Source organism: Oxyura jamaicensis, chromosome 5 (genome assembly GCF_011077185.1).
Source record: "Oxyura jamaicensis isolate SHBP4307 breed ruddy duck chromosome 5, BPBGC_Ojam_1.0, whole genome shotgun sequence".
Taxonomy (NCBI): Eukaryota; Metazoa; Chordata; class Aves; order Anseriformes; family Anatidae; genus Oxyura; species Oxyura jamaicensis.
Genome location: NC_048897.1, coordinates 23,307,189 through 23,327,532, shown reverse-complemented (window position 1 = coordinate 23,327,532; position 20,344 = coordinate 23,307,189). Strand labels below are relative to the sequence as shown.

At 42.3% G+C, this 20,344-nt stretch overlaps 3 protein-coding genes across 5 annotated transcripts in view; 1 reads left to right on the top strand and 2 right to left on the bottom strand.

Annotated features, from left to right (window-relative positions):
* ENTPD5 (ectonucleoside triphosphate diphosphohydrolase 5 (inactive)) overlaps positions 1-700 on the bottom strand; it is a 21,578-nt gene extending 20,878 nt beyond the window's left edge. The window contains exon 1 of the mRNA XM_035328640.1: positions 573-700. The gene's annotated coding sequence lies outside the window, so the exon portion shown is untranslated. The remainder of the gene's footprint in view (positions 1-572) is intronic.
* BBOF1 (basal body orientation factor 1) lies at positions 694-10,845 on the top strand. Of its 3 annotated transcripts, none has more exons than XM_035328636.1 (10): positions 694-952; positions 1,926-1,991; positions 2,762-2,905; positions 3,832-3,912; positions 4,291-4,361; positions 4,773-4,917; positions 5,366-5,865; positions 7,260-7,291; positions 9,018-9,086; positions 9,626-10,845. In XM_035328636.1, exons 1-10 carry the CDS (start codon positions 698-700, stop codon positions 9,649-9,651), a joined length of 1,389 nt encoding a protein of 462 aa, XP_035184527.1. In that variant the 5' UTR covers positions 694-697; the 3' UTR covers positions 9,652-10,845. The 3 variants fall into 3 exon arrangements, with proteins under 3 accessions (XP_035184527.1, XP_035184528.1, XP_035184526.1); XM_035328637.1 differs by having other exon boundaries at positions 7,260-7,364; XM_035328635.1 differs by lacking the exon at positions 9,626-10,845 and having other exon boundaries at positions 7,260-7,364; positions 9,018-9,109.
* Positions 10,279-20,344, bottom strand: ALDH6A1 (aldehyde dehydrogenase 6 family member A1). Its single transcript, XM_035328633.1, has 12 exons — positions 20,273-20,344; positions 20,077-20,133; positions 18,892-18,966; positions 17,371-17,532; positions 16,707-16,785; positions 15,852-16,154; positions 15,098-15,219; positions 14,673-14,862; positions 13,770-13,951; positions 12,324-12,503; positions 12,096-12,194; positions 10,279-11,786 (listed from the first exon to the last, which is right to left on the bottom strand). The coding sequence occupies exons 1-12, from the start codon at positions 20,327-20,329 to the stop codon at positions 11,682-11,684; spliced, it is 1,611 nt and encodes a 536-aa protein (XP_035184524.1). The 5' UTR covers positions 20,330-20,344; the 3' UTR covers positions 10,279-11,681.

Sequence of the window (20,344 nt, the reverse complement as noted above, 5' to 3'; positions counted from 1 at the left end):
CCGCGGGGGACAGCGCTGACAGGAGGCCGGCGGCGCCAGGTGCACGTTGGGGGTTACTGGGGTTAAAATGCCAATTCCCAGCGCACACAGGTGTGCCTGCCGGCGGCTTCACGGACTACGCGGCGAAGTTAAAGCACTGCCCGTACGAAGACGTGGGGCTTAGAGAGCCCCAGATACTCATATACTGTTCGGTGACAGCACGAACAGGAGGCAAGACGCCTAAACCCGAGCTCCTTGAACAAGAGAAGCGACAACGGTGCCGTAACGGTAACAAAACCACCTCGGGACCGCACGCCGCCACCCGGTGTGGCCGCCACCCCCCACCCCGGTAACGATGCCGGCTCCCTCCCGCCCCGCAGCGGGGACGAGCCCCCTGAGGGCAGGCAGGGCGGTACCGGGGGACGGGCTCCCCCCGCCAGCCAGCGGCAGCCGCCCGCCGTTACCGCCCGGCGGAGCCTCCCCGCCCCTGCCCGCCGCGGGCCGTTGGGAGCGGGCGCGGTTGCCGTGGCAACGCGGCGCTGTCACCCCCTCCCCTCAGCCCCCCCCCCTCCGCCGCCCCGCCGGGGGCTCACCGCTGACTCGGGGCGCCGGCGGCGCCACATCCCGCCGGCGGCGGCGCGCGCGTCACGCCGTCGCGCGAGTAGGGCGTCACGGGCCGGTTGCCGCGGCAACGAGGCGGCGGGGGGTAGGAGCTAAGATGGCGGCCGGGCGGCCGGCGCCGAGCCCCAGCGGCTTCTCCTGCTCCCGCGCCTCGGCTGAGGCGGCCGCTGAGGCGTTGCCGTGGGAGGTCCGGCTGGCGGCCGCCGAGGCGTCCCGGGCCGAGTACCGCGCGGCGTCCCGCCTGCTGGCCAGGAGCAACGCGGAGCTGCTGTGGCGGCAGCGGCGCCTGGAGAAGGAGGCGATGGCCGTGCAGGGCGGCCTGGCCAGGCAGGGCCAGGAGAAGGAGCAGGAGGTGCGGGAGGGCGAGCTCCTCGGCGGGGCCCTGCCGCTCAGCACCCGCGGCCCCTCGGCGGGCAGAGCCGGGCACCGGGCGCGTAAGCCGTGAGGAGAGGCTGAAGCGCTCCTGCGGCGTGAGGGAGAGGCAGCTGAGGGGCTTCTGCCGTCTTCTGCCTCCTGGAGGAGGGCTTAGAGGAAATAAACCCCAAAAGGGTTAAAAAAAAAAAAAAAAAAGGCTTAGAGGAAATAAACCCTAAATCTGCTCAGAGTGCAGCGCAAAAATAAGCGCTACACCGGTGACCTCTATCGCAGGCTGTTGCACTTGAAACCCGTCTCTGCTTTTCTGAAGTCAAGTACCAATCAAAAAAAAACCACCCTTCTTCAGTTAAATTGAGAAACTGAAAATAAATGTTTATTTTAAATGCCCTGCTAAATTTTATTTAAATGCCCTGTTTATTGAGTAAGAAGACACAAATTTCTGATCCCCAGGACTCTGGTGAGATTAAATGACAGGAGACAATACTCTTGCTCACATGCCGTGGTTTTCTTTCTTCCTGCATTCATCATGGAGGCCCTTATTCAATCCCTTTTCCAGCTGCCTGATAACCTCTATCATTTTCCCCCTTTTCTGAACTGCTTCTCTTAATACTTCACCGCTATCCAAAATGATAAAGAAGAAAGCCCTCTGTCCGGATAGTTTTAATTCTTTATTAGACGTGCAGATTGTGGATCTCTTCATATCTACTACAGGTGTTTTCTGTGATTTAGACTTGCATTATTTCCCATGCTTAACACACATCACAAGTGGTTGTTTCATTCCCCAGTTTTAAAGGTGGTTTAAATGGCCTGAACGCTGCAAGTGAGGGACCCTTCTTTTCTTTCTGGCATCTTCTCATAATTCAAGTTTGAAGAGAAGAATACAACTAGGTTACTATTCTCTCTCCCCTGCCCTCCCCTCAGTTATTGTTTCTTAATTTCTATTTTCACAGATTGAGAAACTGAAGAAGGAGCTGATTGATTTGAAACAGCAAGCACAAGAAGTGAACAAGAAACTGGTGAATGAACTTTTTGTTCTCAGAACAGTGGGATCCTCTGGGCAGGCTGAACAGTAGTTTTGATTTAAGTGTGAGGAACAAGCTGGGGCAGCAGACTGTTACAGGTTTTGGTACAAGAATCTTGCATGAAAAAAGAACTTGAAAAAACAGTGCTGATGTGGGAGTTATCCCATGACTATCTAGTATTATTTCAGATAATAGTAGGAATGTTTTATACCATCTGAAATAGTAACAGGAACCAGCTGAGTAATGGTGAGGCCAGAGACACAGCAAAAATGTTTCATTTTTACTAAGCTAACCAATAACTAATTTGAATTCTTTTATAGTTATCCTTCATTCATTGCTATTGAACCAAAACAAATCTTAAAAAGAACACAGAAAAATATTATTTGTTAATCTGGTTTAAATAAGTAACAGAACTGTGCTCATATCCATTTTAAGCCAGTATAGCCCATGAAGAAGACTCCATGAGGAACTGTCTCCCATCCATAGATTATAAAGAGAGAGAAAAAAAAAAAAAAAAAAAAGGTATAAACAATGTTATAGATGTTGCTTCAAAGTAACCACTCATTTCTAGACCTTTCGCTGGAGGATAGCTTTTGTTGAGTTTGCAGCTTTTCTTCTAAAGCTGAATTCCTTGTAGTTTTTAAAATACTGCACCTCAGTGTAGTTTCAGACATTCAGCCCTTTGTGCTCTGTGTTTTATATGACAATATTTGATGATTGACTTCCCTCATTTTGCTTACTTAGTGATTATTTCTGATTTGCAGGCAGACTATTATGCCCAACAAATAAAAGAACTGGAGGAGAAATTTAATAAAAAAGTTGGAGAAATTGGCCAAATTCAATCAGAACTGAAATTAATAAAGGAATTTCACAGGGAGAAAGCGGCTATGGAGAAAGAACTGGAAGATGTAAGTTTGTCATAAACACAGGTTTGCAATACTTAATTAATAAGCAACCTTTTTCTTTCTGCATGTCAGTGTGGAGTGTGGGGGTGGGGGAGAAAAGACATGGGTTACCCACTGTGTTTTTTTTTTTTTTTTTTTTCCTTTAAGCACTGTTTACATAGCCTGAGCAAAAGCACAAGGTTTATAAAATACAAGTTCTGAAGCCAGAACTCATTTCTGTAATGGGCAAATTCTGTAGGTTTGTTTTTACATTTTTATTTATTTTAAACAAAATTGACATAGAATCATACAAACATGGATGGACTAGAGGATTTGGTACACACTTTGGATCTATAATATGCTTTTTAAGTAGTGGTATGAACTGTAAAATGTTTCAACTGTGATAACAAGCATCTCAGCTGGGTGATGGCATGAAAAAGGTGCCTCAAGCAACTTAAGTGTCTTAGTGATTCAGCTTGCCAGATTTTTTTTTCAACTACAAGAAGTCTCTTGGAAACAAAACAAATGCTTGCTCAACAGCATTTAGATTATTAATATATATCTGCTTTTAAGCTAAGACACTAGCTACAGTTAGTCATGCATTTTTCAAGGAATGCTCAAGGTGTTGGATTTTGAATGAGCTTGATGACTGAATGAATAGACAAAGTGAAGTAGACTCCTAAAACCAAGCATTAAACAGAGTGATGGAGCATGTGTGTGAATGACTGTCAGTGATGTGAAAATACAGGCAAAGGTGAGCTTTGAAGAGGAAGCAAAACAGTAATAAAAGTCAGATTAAGTGAATTTTAGAGATTGTGTGAAGATTTGATGAAGACTGAGTAGTGCCAGGAAAGACTACCAAGTACCTCCTTGAAAAATTGCATCCACACTTTTATTTATAAGGCTGAAATTAAATTCCATTATTACAGAGATTTAATTTTTTATCACAGTTAAAAAAGAGTATGAAGATCTCAGACAGGAGACATCAGGAAGCGCTTGTGAGACTGGAGAAGAGGTTTCTTGAAGAGAAGGTAAAGGCTGACAGGCAATTAAACTTTTATTAGAAAAAAATGAGTACTCCCACCGACTACTCTGGCTTCTATAGTTCTGACAGTTCTTTACTCAGCATTTTACAGATTCCTACATCAACAAAAGTATGATCACTGGGTTGGAGGCTGGGTGCAGCTTTTTAAGGAAGGACATGGGATGTCAGGATCCCAGAGAGGCCTTATTCTCCACTTCTGTCAGGAACATCAGTGCCCTTGGGAGTTCTATTTTTTTTTTTTTTTTCTTAGCAAGAAGTTGCATGAGCTGAAAACGAGATGATTTTAGAATTTACACTGTATCAGGTTTTAACTTCAGTACCACAGTTCTCATGCAAAATTTAAACAGGCTTTTTTCCCTTTCAGAAAAGACTGGAAGAGGATGCTGAGAAGAAGCTAGTAATGATGACAGAAACTGCCCAGCGTGAGGCTGTCTTGTAAGAAACACTTGCTTTTCATGTTTTCTGTTTTACTAACCCATTTTAGTGGTGTGTTTTAAAGAATTAGTTGCCCATGTTACTGTGTGGCTTTTGAAAGGCAAAATCAGTTATGACCTAAGCTGTTTGCTCTATTTTAAATGTCAAGATGATGGCAGCACTTACATTTAAACTATGAAACTCTTGCTGGTTCTAGGGGAGATCTGGAGGTAATAATCACAATCACACTGCTTTTTTCTCATTCTCCCAGTCCAAATGTAGGACTAGAGATAAAGCTAAAAAAAACTCTGTACAAACCCATGAGAATTTTACAGCTTAACTCTGAAATTAGGACACTGAAATATTGATTTTCATGTAAAAAACATGAAAGGTTGTGATTAAAGCTCTTGAATTTTATTTCCCTTTGCCCAGGCAGCTGAACAGCACTGGGAGAGAGGTGCTTAAGGAGAACATTCGTCTTCATGGTGCTTTCTCCTACAATCTGAAAGAGAATATGGAATTGCAGAAAACGAAACAGAAGTTAGAGGAGGACAAAACTCTTCTGTTACTGGAGAAGGTTTCTACTCTGGTTTTAATTCTGTTTTGTTTCCCCACAGAAAGGGGTCCCTGAAGTTCTGGAAATAGATGTAGGTGTACTGAGACTAATTTCTCCCTAGTCAGGTCCCTCTGCAGCTATTGAGTTTCAGAGTTGTCTGAAGAAAGCTCTTATTCTCTCTTAATTATGGAGGAGAAATAAGGAAGGATTTCCTATGATAGCCCACTGAGAATAAGAAACTATGTAGTGTACACTACACACCAAGCCTTCTTTATCTGGCTTCTTCTGTAAACAAAAACCTGACCCCAAAGAAGTATTCTCTCTCCAGTGTGATGGTGCCAGCTACATTGTCACTGCTACTACAGCAGTGTCACTGTGCTACGACATTGTAACTGCTGGAGAAAAAGGAAACCTCCAGATTTGGTGTGAGTGAAACAAAACCCCCCAAAAATTCATCTTATCCTTTTAGGAAACCAGCGAGGGTTTGATTCGAAAAAAGATCCTACAGATCAACCATCAGAAAGCACAGATTAGAGATCTGCAGTGTAAAGTGGAAAAACTGGAGATGGCCTTATGTCACATGACCAGAGAATTTGAGACAAAGACTGAAAAAACACAGCATCAAGCACTGATAGAAAACCAGGCGAGCATAGTGGAGATCAAGAAACTGCAGCAATTACTGGAAATGAAGGACCAGGAGATGAATCGAGTGAAGAAACTAGCCTGGAATATCTTAAATGAGAGGACTGAGGTGGAAAGGTTCTTCCTAGATGCTCTGGAACATGTGAAGCAGGAGATCATAGCCAGTAGAAAGCACTATTATGAAAAGGCACGGGCTGCCTATTACAGAAAAATGATGGAGGCATGTGCAGGGACCGAAGAATTTCCCAAAATCAAAACATTCAAAGGCAACATAAACAGCACAAACAGTGTGTATAGAGACCTAGAGGAAGCTGAGAAATGCTACTGGTATTTTAACATTTAAAAAAAATATCTTCCTAGCACACCCTAAAAAAAAAAAGAAACCTATGTGATGATATTGTCTAGATTTGGAATGTTTGTGGAAACTGCTGTAGGGAGAATAACTGTATGAGGTCAATTAGTAATGACTCTGTGGGCACCTAATCTCACTTTTTGATGTTATTTATGTGGATGAAGTTCAAGATAAGCTCAAAAGAGTGCTTTTTGTATTCTGCCATGTGCTGTGGAATTATGTGTGGAATTTCCAGCATAGATGTGTTTCTGTAGTTTGTTTTTTATAATTATTGTAGCATCTTTATTTTTTGGGGGTTGTATAGGTGTTCTTCTTCTGGCATTGCTCTTTTGCTTTTAATTCACTCCAATGACCTAAAAACACTGGAACCTAAAAATTGCAATTAACATCTTAGGAGCTCTTTACTGTGCTGCTGATCATTTTAACAGAAGCAACAGTAAATGGCAAATAGTCTTTGTTCAACTGTTCTTCCATATGCCAGAAGTCCCTGCTTTGCATTGTGATTTCAAACCTGTTTTCCTTGAGCTTCACAATTAATTTAAAAATCAAGCCATTACAGGAAATATACAGTGGCGTATCAAAGCCAAAATCATAGCAGTATAGCACTGACTGACAGGATTACATTTTAAAATTTATAAACCAAAATCTGATTTGTAAGTAAGTGTAAATCTCTCAGAATTTGCATTAGGGTGCACCTTAGTTTAAACTGTGGCTGCACATGCCACAGTGGCCATTTTTACGGGTATCTAACCTGCTAGCAATCTGCACCTACAAACTGCAGCAGTATCTGTAGATTTTAAGACATAGAGCTTAAAGTCCAGCATAGCTGCAGTTTGCATCCATCTTTGGTGAGAGATCAGAATTTCACTACCCCCAAATAAAAAGTGTGCTTATTATTCATCAGCCATTGATTAATACATTGATTAATTCAATTTGAATGTCCCATTCAGGTTACCTTATCTCAAAAATGATAAAAAAGAAACACTGAGAAATCAAAAATCAGATGTGAAAGTATTTACTGAGATCTAAGGAAGCTTCCCAACAGAGGGAAGAGAAGGGGGAGGGGACTGGAACTGAGAATAAAAATTAGCTATATATATGTATAGCTTCTTATGTTTGAACAGTGAAAGAAGCAAGGGAAGGGAAATGTGCTTGAAATGAATACATTACATCTTTACATCTAGTTTAGAGACCCATATGTTTAGAAGCTGGATTTTTTTTTTTAAAAAATTTTCTGATTTATCTTCTGAATTTACATGCTGTGAATAGCTGAACAAGAGCAATGCAGAGAGTTTAAAACCCTTTTTATGCATAGAGAATCCACGAGAGCCTTTTCTCCTAATGTATTGATCTTTTCTGTGTTTTTCAGGGAAAAAGTACAGTTTGAAAAAGTGGATATCAGTGAGTTGACATGGGAACAAAAAGAACGTGTTCTGAGATTACTTTTTGCCAAAATGAATGGTGCAAATCCATGGTAATACTCTGTTTCTTCAGTAGGGGAATGCAGAGCTTTCCCTCTTACTAAAGCTTAGCTGATAAATTCCAGGGTAGGGGATTCCAGGAGACTCTGCGTCTACCATAAGAATCTAGCCGTGTGGCTTGGTGTGAAGTACTTAAGCCTTACAAAAAAGGTGATTTATACAAATTTTGGACAGGCACCAGACTATACTGCTAGATCTTTGTGTGTAGTATCAGAAGAAAAGCAAGTGGAAATAAACTTTTGATTGTACCAAGGAAGACAGAATTATTTTTGCTCAGTGCAGTGGGATTAATTTTGTTCAGTCATTAATGAAATCCTATCCATTTTTATCAGACAAGTAGATAATGCGTGTTGTGACAGTACCACTCCCCACATATATTTTCTTTTAATAAGAAAACCATAAGCAATCTGCCCAGTATTACAAAATACAAATATCCACAACCAGGTTATTGAAAGGGTACTTACTGTATGGCTGGTTGCAGTCAGCATAAGAAACCTGGGAACATGATTTGAAAGATGTCTAAAACATGGTTTACACTGGAAATTCAGAAGTCAAACTGCATTAAATACATTATAAATTGTTAACAGAATTTTTGATTGAATGCGTAAGAGTGCCCATAGAGAAATATAAAATGCTACAATTTTTTATGTAGTTTGAGAGCTAAACAGGGTGGAATATCATCTTCTCTGTGTTATTTTTTTAATCTTTTGTTTAAATTAAATTTAAATTTTATTACATTAATAGAATTTAACAAATTAGTTTAAAGTTTACAGCAGGAATAAGAAATATATAATTAAATGATTAATCTATTAGCTTTTATGGTCCCAATTTAACTCCTTTTATCAGTATTTGTCAACATACAAAAACAAGTAAAGCTGTATGATAAGTATGTTTGAGGAATGGGATATAAATACTTCATTTTGATTTATGATTAAAACCATTGTTTTGTTGTTAATTTCAAAGATTTCCATTGTAAAATATATTCTATGTGTGCATTCTAAGTGAGATATTGAGTAATATTCTAGGATAAGAGGTTAGAAGTTTTCTTCCACGTTATTACCTGTTAATTGGAAACATAACATGCTATTAATTTACCAGTACTTTGTCTACATGTGCTGACAGCCTTTCTTCCTCTAAAAAAAATTACACACAATTCTGATGTATCTATATATGTTTATTCTTTTAATAAAAAATAATTCAGGCCATTGGGAATCAGAAAGGAAATGGATTATCAACTAATATTTTGGTCAGTCTTTGATAGTCTTCACAGTAGTAGAAAGGATTATCTAGACCTCTGCTTAACATCAAGCAATAGTCAGCCCTGTATTTGTAAAGCTAGAGATGAATTAAAGGGCAGAAACAGTGCAGGGCAGCACTGACCTCTGCCTATGCAATTTCTGCTTGAGTGCTCCTTGTTTACTTTTAGTTGTAATGATTTTTCCATAAAATACAGAATTCAGTAGCAAATTGAACTCGTGTTCAATTCATGGTGCTGATTTCAGAGTGTACTGCAATAGCTCAAGCGTCCTGGCATTTCTTGCTTGCTGTTTGTTGTAGGAAACCAGGAGTTCGGTGTGGGATTAGAAACCTGGCTGAGCATACATCACCCTTAGATGAGGATAACTTTGTTCATTTCTTCCTTACAGGAAGTACAGCAGAGTTTTGGCTACTTCAGCTCCAGCTCCTGCTGATGCTAAAGAAGAAAGCAAAGTTGGGTAAGATGCTAAATTACACTATACTATTTAACAGTGGAAAGCTGTACCAGCAGTGAGAGGAAGCAGGTACATCATCAGTGAGCATCTGCAGCTTGATCTAAAAAGGCCTTTCATTAACTAAAAGGCAGATAGAAGTTGTATTTCCAGATTTAAAATAATCTGATTTAAAAATATTGGAAATGCAGATAATCAGAAAAGATATTTGCACACATGTGGAAGGCTCCTACAAATTTCTAGAACACAGGTGTGGGGAAAGTGCAGGGATACTCCTGCAATTCTTCAGGCAGCAGGTAAGCTTGATGCTAAAGACTGATATTTTTATAGAAGTTGGATTTTAGAATTTCTAAAGGAAAGATAGTGTGTCTTAGGCAACAGAAAAGTCAGAATAGCAATGCTGATTAGGAAGAAGAATGAAGATGATTTGAAAGTGAATGACTGTAGACAATATTAGAGGCTATTATTTAATATTCCTTTCCCTGGTGTATGAAAGGATGCCACTGTGTTAATGGCGATTTACCTTGAATATTTTACCTTTGCAGCACAGAAAATATTTCTTCCAACCTAATATGTGTTACGCAGCAATCTGAATTATCAGAGTCATCATCTTCTGCAGTAATCCTTCCACATATTGAGATGTTAACAGAGTAAGGCAGCTGTACACTTTATGTGAACAAGAACAATATCCATAGCAATTACTGACTCATCTATATTTTTCATTTTGGAAGTTACCTTGTGAGCAAAGCTGCAATTCTAAGTCTTCCTTCTGTTAATGCTGCTGCTTTGACTACAAATTTAAAATTCATCTGAAATACAACAATTTTCCTCCTTCTTAAAATAAAGATCTTATTCTTTCCAAAGCCAGGAGCTAGGATGACCCTATACATAGCACTGAAGTGGTTAGAACTCTGTGTAGGTGGTGCTGTAATTTGATTGAGATACTTTTTCAGCTAGCAATAGAGTTCTGTATGTGAAGTTTAAGAGCTTTTGTGATCAAGTGGTAAGTATGTGGAAAAAAACAAGGCATTCCTTGAAATGCTGTATGAGGATATTGGTGCAGAAGTCCTTGAAATACTGTAAAAGGAAGATGTATACACTGATTACAGGAAACACAGACCAGCCTCTGTGAAGGGGAACAAAGTCAATGTAACACCTACAGAATATTTTAGCAAGGAACAGTCATTTTCTGCAGAAATGTATTAGCAAGTTTTTTTAATTCACAATCAAATTGCAAGGTGAGAATTTCCCTCTAGAGTATAGCAGAAGAAAAAGTAAGATACAAACATAAGAGTAACTGCTGTGGATCCAACAAATACATAACTGTCACTTACAAGGAATCTTAATCTGAAGGCAGGATACAAAGTCTTCACATTCAAGTTGTTTAATTAGAACAGGTAATGATTACAATCATTAGAATAATATTATTTTTCCATGAGTACTTGAATGAGTTCCCTGCAGATCCCTCATGGCTGCATCATCTTCCAGGATGCAAGAATAAAAGTAGAGGGTCTCCAGCTCCAAAAGCACATACTCTTAAGAACAGGGTATATCAAGACCCTTCTCTTGTAATGGGACCTGCAGACCCTAGGGAACATGCCTGTGTTTGAGCAAATGTGAGAAGGTGTCAAGTCAATCATCACAAGAAATACAGCTATAGTCAGGGAAAAAAAACAGGCCTGGCTGTTTTGCGATTAAAACATGTTCTCTCTACCTACTGACCTGTCTATTCTTCTTACTGCCCAGACTCACATGATCCCGTGATGCAAGACATGTTTCTGCTTCCACAGTTTCATTACCTTACAGGAGCTGTAGGCACATTTCTGTTAGCACAGTAAAAAGGCACCAACCAACTTCTAGGTATAACGGAATTGACAGCAAGCTGGAGAATACAATCTGCATGCACAACAGGAACAGAAGTTTTCAAGCCGTCAGAGGCACAGTGAAGGTCACTGTACCATCCAGGAATTTCTTTCATCCTCAGACAAGCAATCGAATATGCTTTCCTGAAAAATGTGTAGAAAGCAATTTCTGAAGTGTATTGGAAACTGCTCAGCAGATGAAAGACTGACGTTTTCAACTCCCAAACTTGCTGTCTTCGTTGTATGTAGAAGTCATTTCCATGAGACATCCAAGATGTCCCAGTTATGTCACTCAAACTGAGTACTCATCTGAGTAAGGTTAGCTCAAAATCTTAACATGTAAGAAAGTGGTAAAGAAAACTGCTACAAGATGTAGCCAGTACTGAGTCACTAAGGCTAAAGATACTGCAGTGGAAAGCAGAGTAATGTTCAAGTTCAGAGGGTCTGGAAAGAAACACAAGTTAAGGCCCATCTGTCTTCCCTTTCAATTAGATTTTTTTTCCTCTGTGACAGATTATTAAAAAAAAAAAAAAAGTTGTGTTCTGCTAGCCAAAAAACACTGACACCAACAGAAAACCCAGACTGTGCATTACATGAGCCTGCCTGATCTAGACAGAAAAAGAGGCCCATAGGAAATGGAGCTTTCTGTTTCCCAAGGAAATTATGACAGTCAGGACAAAACTGGAAAGTGCAACACGGAAGGAGAAGGGAACCAAGGTCAGCATCTGTGCAGGCTGATTTAGTTCCCCATAGTTGGCATAACCACAGCAGGCTTGGTAACGGTGGCATCTTCCTCTTTCCATTGAGAAATGATTGTTTTCAGCTGTGTGTAGAACTGCACTCCCTGGAGGAAAGGAGAGACACAAGGGTCAGATGTTTGGCCTTAGGAATTCTTCAGATCTGCACCACAGATTTATCAGTTTTTGCTCTGTCTACAAAAGTTTGAGTTTTCCTCTGTGGGAACAATTCTTCTCTGCCTGTTCCTTTCAACAGCTCCCTAAAGACTCTAGTCCCATGAGAAAACTTGGTACTTAGTTCTTGCTCCCTTCTCAAACTTCCACCCAGTAAGGTGAGATCTGATGACCATCTCCCCATTGCCATTTCTAACCTGATTTATCACAAATCAAGAGAGTACCCTGAATCAACAAGTTACCTGTTTGCCATAGAAATTAGTGTCTCCTCTGAAAGAAGCACGGGAACCGGTGAAAGAGAACATGGGCAGAGGTACTGGGATTGGAACATTGACTCCCACCTAAAGCAAAGGAGAACTGCCATATTAATCACAAGATAGAGAAGTAGCAGATAGTGATTAGTCACTATAGATGGATGGCTACTCATGGTGAAAACAACAACCGTGGGAACAATTCTAGCTTGAACATACCTGCCCCACATCTACTAAGTGAGAATATTTCCGAGCTGTGGCTCCATTCGTGGTGAAGATTGCAGTTCCATTTCCATAGGGGTTATTGTTCACTATCTTGATTGCATCATCCAAAGTGTCTGCTTCCAGAACCACCAAGACAGGCCCAAAGATTTCCTCCTTGTAGCAAGTCATGTTTGGCTGCCAAGACAAACAGCAGAAAAAGCAGACTGTAGGAAAGAGCTTATGGTAAATACACATACTGCTCATCCTCAGGATATTCCTAGGATCACCCACCACACTGCATTGCCACAGGCCATTCTTCAGTCCTGCTTGTCATTCCACCATTTCCCCTGCCCTGCTATCTATCTAGTCCACTAAAGAAGGTACTGTTTGTAACCGCTAAAATGCTTTCTGCTTCTACGGCCTGCCTAACATGAGTTATGGGTTAGGCCTTTGATCAAGGCTGATTAAAGCCAGGATTAATTCAGGATAGTTTACTCCTCTACAAGTCAGTGCCTAGGATTTACGTCTGATAATTAGCAGTATTTGACAAATACAAAAGCACAATTTAGAGAGTACTTTAATCACTAATAACTAACACAACAAACTACAAAACATTCATCTGCCAAGTTTTCTGTGGCTACTGGTAACCTTATTAGTGTATGAAAAACTACAAATCAAAAAATCTCAGTGAAACTTTTACTATTGAATACCTAATTATTTACAATGCATCAAAGGAAACTGAAGCATTTTAAGATGATTAATGAAAACAATGCAATTAAATTATGAGATAGATTAAAAGCCTGAAATATGATAACACTTAATCCGTAAAATCCTAAGACGACAAACTACAATAGCAGAACTATCAGGATCAGTGTGCTATCATGTAATCACTCACCAAAAGGCCCACAATTAACATTCCCCAAAGCAGCATCCATCTGTTGCACACCATACATTATATTGAGAGGCTGTTTCAGTAAAACTGTGAATATATTCAATTATTCAAAGAACTTTTGTACCTTGTCCCATAATTACTCTTGTGAAGTAAAAATATTGAACTTTTGTTTCTACAAGTCCTTAAATTGCAAATTGCAGGAATGTATAATGGAGAAAGGAAAATTTTAAGTTTGGCTGTTCGTCATACTCTTTTTAGACATCTGCTGCTGGCCATTACTACAGTAAGTACACTGTGCTCGATGGATATTTAGATTGACACAGTACAAACCGTCCATGTGTTCTCTTAGTTGGATGCATTCCAGTAAAGTTAAGATTATCAACTCTATTCAGTTTGTTCTGCTCCCCTGGATTCTTTCATTACAATCAACACTTCACTGCGACTGTGCAAGAGAAAGCTGAGCTATTTATGAGACTTCTACCTGGTGATTCTAGATTCTTGACTAATTTTGGCTAACCCATTTTTCAAGTGACCCTGCAATACACAGCATCAAGTTTTGGTTATGTTACCTTGACATTGGCAAGGATTGTTGGTCCAACAAAATTGCCATTTTCATAGCCCTTCACTTTGATATTACGTCCATCCAGAAGAAGGCTTGCACCTTCTTTAACTCCTTTCTCAATCAGATGGCAAACACGTTCCTTAGCTTGGGGACTGATCAGAGGCCCTAGATCTGCTCCAGGCTGGTCTCCTGTAAAGAGGCAGAGAAAAAAAAAATAGCTCTTACAGCTTCCTCTTCATGGAAGAAACTTCTACAGCTTTCATCTTTCCTATCATGGAGGTAACTACACTGGCAGAAAAAAGTCTGAAAAATCTAATGTTTCTGAGACACAGAACAAAGATTTGAGGCGTTAATGAACTGAGGTACTAGCCTGCAACTTATAATCAACAAACAAGAGAAGGTATAAGCATACTTTTGTATCACCAGAAAGCTAAAATTCAACAACAGATCCTTCTTAGAAAGCAAAGTTTTCATCTTTGCACGGCATTACTGAAAATAAATGAAACCAAGGAGAATTATCCTAGAATTAACAATTATTTTTTCTAAAGTGCTTGTTTCCATTTTTTGCTCTTATTGCATGCTTACTACAAATTGGAAGGATCTCTAAGTGAGACTGTTATATAAATGGTTTGTGTTCTATATAGGATATTACCTCAAAGTTCCAGTTAAAACAAAGCCAATCCTATAAACTGTGCATCATAGTTATATTGCCAAGCTTTCCTACACATTCCTAACTCAAGTCTAGGGCTTTGTCCCACTCCAGATAATCTGCTAGCTCCCGTAACTACAGATCAAACCTACGGAGCTAGCAGCTTCAAGGGATACACCACACTATGGCAGGTACACCAACCTAAAAAGCCACAGCCATACAGAAGTGAAATATCTAATAAGACATTATCTGAGTCTGTACCTGCATTTACGCGTAGATTTTTGGCTCTTTCCACCAGCTCTGGCAGCCATTTCTGTGCTTCTCCCACAAGAATTGCTGTAGACAGGGCCATGCAGCGTTGGCCGGCTGCTCCAAAAGCAGCTCCAACCAGCTGGTTCAAGGTGTTCTCCTTGTTGGCATCAGGCATCACCACACCATGGTTCTTTGCTCCCTGAAATATAACACACATACGGTCTCCCATCATTAACCACCCCAGCCTGCTTCTTTTCTAGTTCTCTGGCAACATCTTGTTATAGTAGCTCTGAAGGCTACCAGCAGGCTGGCAGCCTCCACACTTAACTATCAATAGCCAAGTCAGCTTCTGCTGCCTTCTGGTGTGTTCTGTTTTAACATGAACAGACAAAGGCAGTCCGGGTGCTGCTGTGTGCTCCGTTTGGTGGCATTACCATGTTAGCCTGGACTCTCTTGCCATTCCGGGATCCTCTCTCATAGATGTACTCGCCAGCCTGATTAGATCCCACAAAGCTGATTGCTCTGATATCCGGATGGTCACAAATGAAATTCACAGCTTTAAATAGAAAATAATACATTATATATCACGGTGCACAAACGTTTCCCTCTGTCCCCATCCCCACATTACTAAATCTATGCATCTTTCTTATCAGAATTCTTGCCTCTGTTTCCTACATCTGAGTCACATTTCAGTGCTCATGGTGGCCTCTCCCAAGGTGCCCAAGTGATGTTGAAACAAAACTACTGTTGGTTATTTGTATCCTTGGGTTCTGAATATAACTGAGGGCTTTGGAAGATAATCTGCTTAGGAATTAGAATATTGGTGTCCACTGCATAGTTAGCAAGGCATTTAATTCTTGCTTAGTCTTCCTTGGTAAACACCAAGATGATTTATCTGCTTATTTCAGTTGAAGCTTAGGTAGCTAAAGAGAATTTGAACACTTGCATACCTTGGAAATTCAGACCCTAGCCCCCACATTCTTGCCACCGTATCTCCCAAAATATTTGATGCAACATGCTAGAGGATCTTCCTGTCACCCCATTTCCCCTCCATCAAGAGTTTTTAAGCACCTTTACAAACATATCTATCAGCAGTAGGATCAGACACTCCAACTTGCTTTAGTACCTCCACTAAACACACATCACAACACTTGCACACTCCAGCCACCTCCCAAGCAGGGCTATTACCTTCATGCTGTCCATGGATGATATTCAGGGTCCCGTCTGGGGCACCAGCATCCTGAAACAGCTTGGCAAGGAACATGAGTGCTCCTGGTACGCGCTCCGACGGTTTCATCAGGAACGTGTTCCCACAAACCATAGCCATGGGGAACATCCACAGAGGAATCATGGCTGGGAAATTGAACGGCGCAATGCCAGCGCACACACCCAGAGGCAGACGGTAGGTGTAAGTGTCCATGTCTTTAGTGATGGAGGGCATTGTCTCTCCCAGTATGAGGGATGTCACGCTGCAAGCATGTTCCACCACCTCTGCAGCAGAAAGGGCAATATGCCACTGGGTGGGTGATCTGTTAACAGTCAGTCCCCAAACTCCCTTCTCACCACTGCCTTGACCCAAGTCTTTCTTCCAGCCTTTTCCCACAACTTAAAACTCATTGTGCTCCAGAAAATCCCTTTGCTCTGGCACGTACTGTGAGCTCATTGTGAATGGATTCTCTCCTGAGTACATTATGTACCACCGTGATGGGAGCACAGACACAACAGCCCCAGTAAAAGTACAGATGTGGTTTTAGTGTACCAGCTGCGATGCAACTGTAGCCATTTGAGCACAATCCCTTTACAGCAATTTGTAGTCACTCTCAGGAAAAGGAAGGATCTAACAACTCGGAATTGATTTAAGGAAGCTCGATCTAAGGGGACATTTCAGGTTAGGAGTTACAATTGCCCCTTTTTCTTTCAAAAGGAAACCTATGGAGGGAGCTACATGTACAAACTCCTGGAGCAAACAGTTGCTCAGGAGACCTCCTCCCTTCCTAAGGGATCTGAAAGCCCCTTTTGTAACAGGAGGAGCCAGCAGCTTACGGAGGCCTCGGAACACATCTCCTTCAGCATCAGCCAGGGTCTTCCCTTGCTCAAAGGTGATGAGTTTTGAAATTTCTTTCTGAAAATGGAAAACAAAGTTTACAAATGTAACTGAAGTGCCTGCCGTGATATAGGGTGCAGGGTTAAGTTTACAGAGAGCTGAACATCAGCTGAACAGTCTGAGTAGACCCTGGGAAAGCCTGCATGGGCTGATTTGCTCCTGGTGGACAATAAGCCAATAAGTTGCACTGGTGATATTTACAAACAAGAACAAAGAACAACTGGAGGTTGGCTTATATTCTACTGCTTTCACACATCACAAAGATACACAGAAAAATCTGTGCAATCCAAAAACATTGTAACATGCTTCTCCCACTTGTCTTTGTCAACTAGCACATTCTCCATCCAAGCTGAAAGTTCCTCCTGTGGTCTTTTGGTCAAAGGAACAAATGCAGAATAAAATTCCTGACGAAGCACTGCCTCAGTACCCACATTTGCCTGGAAAGTGCTTTGCCTCACCTCTAAATGACAGAGACTCTGTCAGCTCAATTATGGTAGCAAGACCTCATCAAGAATTCAGTTAAAGCCTGAGTCTCAATTTCATTCACCGAGTCAGCTACAAGGCATTCAGCAACAGCTGTCACACACAGACGTAGTGTCTCACCAGATTGTCTTTGATGAGCTGTTGATAACGCAGGAAGATTTGCTGGCGACTCAAAACAGATGTTTCTGACCAGTTCCAAAAAGCCTTTTTGCAAGAGGCCACAGCTGCCTCCATCTCACTGGGCGTAGCTTTTGGTACGCGAGCAACCACTTCGTTGGTGGCCTGACAGAAAGGAACAGATTGCATCAAACCTCCACTTTTTCCAGCTGACAACCATTCAACAGTCCCTCACAGCACATGCTTAAAATCCTTACTCTAAAAGGAGGTGTCCTTCTGAGGGAGAAGGAGAAAGGAGATTCCTCCCATGGAACAGGCAAAAGGCCTGGGCTATAACAGGAATTCTACGTAATTCGTACTTCTGAAAACCCATACGCTATACATCTCACAACGGGCATGCAGAAAGCTGTAAATGCAGTGCTGACTTCCAAGATGGAGTTGAAGTGACTTGTCCAATATATTTTTCAGCTTCTAGAGAGTGTAAGACAAAGGTTTCTTTGGCCTCCGGTCTTTTCCCTCTGTATTGTCTTGGCTCATTTGCTCTTGTGCATTAAACAAAGCAAGGGTGCTTTGCAAAGAGCAGCACATGATTGTGCAATTGGCACTAATGTTAGTTTACCTAGGTCACTAGGCTGAAAAAAGATCTTTATGAGCAACCTTAGTCCTATAGTATTTTAGCTTTTAAAGCTTGTCTTTGTTGGTTTGACCTCCTTCTCATGCACACTTAAAAATTAAGTCTGCTTTGACATGACAAAGCCATCAGGTAGGTCACTAAAACAGAAACTAGTTAGAAAAAAGAATAATAAAACATTGTTTGCCCTATAGAGACCAAACGAGCTTCATGAACACAGCTTGCTGCCCTGAACGCTTCCACAAAGCACACCAAAATAGGTCTTTACAGAGAGAAGTTTTTAAAAAATGCTGTCCAAATGCTTACTGTGAGGGTCAGAATTCTGAGCCCTATGGTGCAGAATTCAAGCAAGTGCAAGTGCTACTCATCTAAGTTCATTTCGCACTGCACAGCATCCAGTCTCTAAATTCACAGTGAATATTATGGCACAGAGATGGAAACTCTCTCAAAGGAGAGAAGCTTCAGCCACCAAGATTTTTACCTTTGTCTGAGAGTGAAATCGATCTCTATCAGGACTTTACATGCAGCTGGCATCAAATCATATCAGGTTGCACACATACAGGGTGAAAGGAAGCCACCTGAAGTTCTGACATACTAATCACAGAGCCTTTCTATGAGCAAAATATATTAAGCAGGGCTTAAGCTTCCTTTTCAGAGATCAGGGTTTTACTATGCAGGGGAGATAAAGAAGGTCATCACTTTCCTAAGACTGACATTTCATGTGAAGAAGAAACTGAGAAGCAATTACACAGTGCTAAATCCATCTTAAGCTCCAAGACTAAGCTTTCTCAAGACAGATATATACTTCCCCCTTTCGCCAAATGATTCAATGGAAGCACAAACCCTTGCTGCACGCCAATCATTAGTATGTAAGCAGAGGCTGCTTCACTCACTGGGTTGTGGATATCGATCCATTCTGTAGTTTTGGATTCAACAAACTTCCCATCGATGAACAGTTTGGTTGTTGGCTGTGGAGGACAAAACGCAGGCCAGTGAGTGATCTTTGTCTCAAGGTGCCCACGTGCCAATGTGCCTCATTACACGTAGGTCTTCATTTACCACTAAGGCCCATTTTTCCCCCACTTTAGAGCAAAATGGCTAAAGTTCTTTCAAAAATTGTTACAGAAAAAATACATTGCTAGGCTTATGTTCAGAGCTACTTAAACACTATGTTACCAAGAAAATTAAAAACAATTCATAAATGTTTAGAAAAAAACAGTTAATAATTCACTTTGTGAGGATTCCACCTACATGGTACAAACTGTACTATGTTCCCTTCCCATCAAACCACTAAGTAAGTTCATCTTTCAAGCTCATAGCTGCAGGCACTAATTTGGCCTTTCCCTGCCCCCCCGTGGTTCTGCAACTGTGGGCAAGGAACCTGTAGGTGCTGAGTTCACAGCGATCGTCCTGGCAGGCAGCACGGAGGACACAACTTCCCAGCTTATGCAGGGGAGAGGAAAAGGAAGGTTTGGAATAAGGGAGGAAGAGGATTGGGATGTTATCCACGGTATGATGGAGGGAGATCAGAGGAAGAATTAGGAAGGTGAATGGGGTTGATTTGGACAAGCGATGGCAGATAAATGGGATGAGTGGAAAGAAAAAGGACAGGAAGAGAGCTGCAAGAAGCTGAGAAAGCGGGACTGAGAGCTGTAACAATGCTGGTAATGGATAAGCAGGGAGGTAACACCAGGGCGGTGGGCTGAAAGAAAAAAAACCGTTGCAGGTGATTATGTAGGTGGCTACACCTGGAGAAGCAGGGCAGAGGGCTGCACTTGCAAAAACACAAATCCTTTGGAGAGCCCGGAGGGGAGCTCGGCACACCCGAGCACCTCGGCTGCGAGGAGAGGCCCTGTGGTGCCGAACGAGCCCCTCCCGCGGCCACCAGCCCTCCGCTAGCCCGCGCGTGGGTGCACCTGCAGCGGACCTACGAGCTCCGGTGCTTTACAACCCGCCGGACCTCGGTGCGGCGGGATCCCTGCGTTTTCGGGTCAGGAAACCCCGCTCGCCCAGCAGCAGCTCCCCACGGCCGGGGGCAGCCCCACAGCCCCTCCCGGGGGCCCGCCGCGGGCACTCACCACCGAGGAGGAGGCGGCGGCTGAGGCGATCCACGGCACGCCGGCTCTCCGCGGCAGCTGCGGACACACACAGGTAACGGCACAGTTAGCGGGGCTCCTCACCCCCACCCCAGACCCTCCCCAGCCGCCCCCCCCAGACCCGAGGCCCTCTCAGGGTCCCGGGGCTGTCCCCGCGGTCCCGGCCCCGCCGCCTCACCCCCAGCGCCACGCGCCGCCGCCCGCCCCAGGCCCCCCGCGCTGCCGCTGCCGCCATGCCGGCCGAGGGTCC

Excerpts from the sequence above, each read along its gene's own strand:
- BBOF1 (XM_035328637.1), top strand. The coding sequence starts at position 698 with ATGGCGGCCGGGCGGCCGGCGCCGAGCCCCAGCGGCTTCTCCTGCTCC. Across the intron at positions 1,992-2,761 it reads AAGAAGTGAACAAGAAACTG|GCAGACTATTATGCCCAACA; the intron begins GTGAATGAACTT and ends TCTGATTTGCAG. Across the intron at positions 9,087-9,625 it reads AAAGAAGAAAGCAAAGTTGG|CACAGAAAATATTTCTTCCA; the intron begins GTAAGATGCTAA and ends TTACCTTTGCAG.
- ALDH6A1 (XM_035328633.1), bottom strand. The coding sequence starts at position 20,329 with ATGGCGGCAGCGGCAGCGCGGGGGGCCTGGGGCGGGCGGCGGCGCGTG. Across the intron at positions 13,952-14,672 it reads AAATCTACGCGTAAATGCAG|GAGACCAGCCTGGAGCAGAT; the intron begins GTACAGACTCAG and ends GCCTCTTTACAG. Across the intron at positions 12,504-13,769 it reads CAATCCTTGCCAATGTCAAG|CCAAACATGACTTGCTACAA; the intron begins GTAACATAACCA and ends TTGTCTTGGCAG.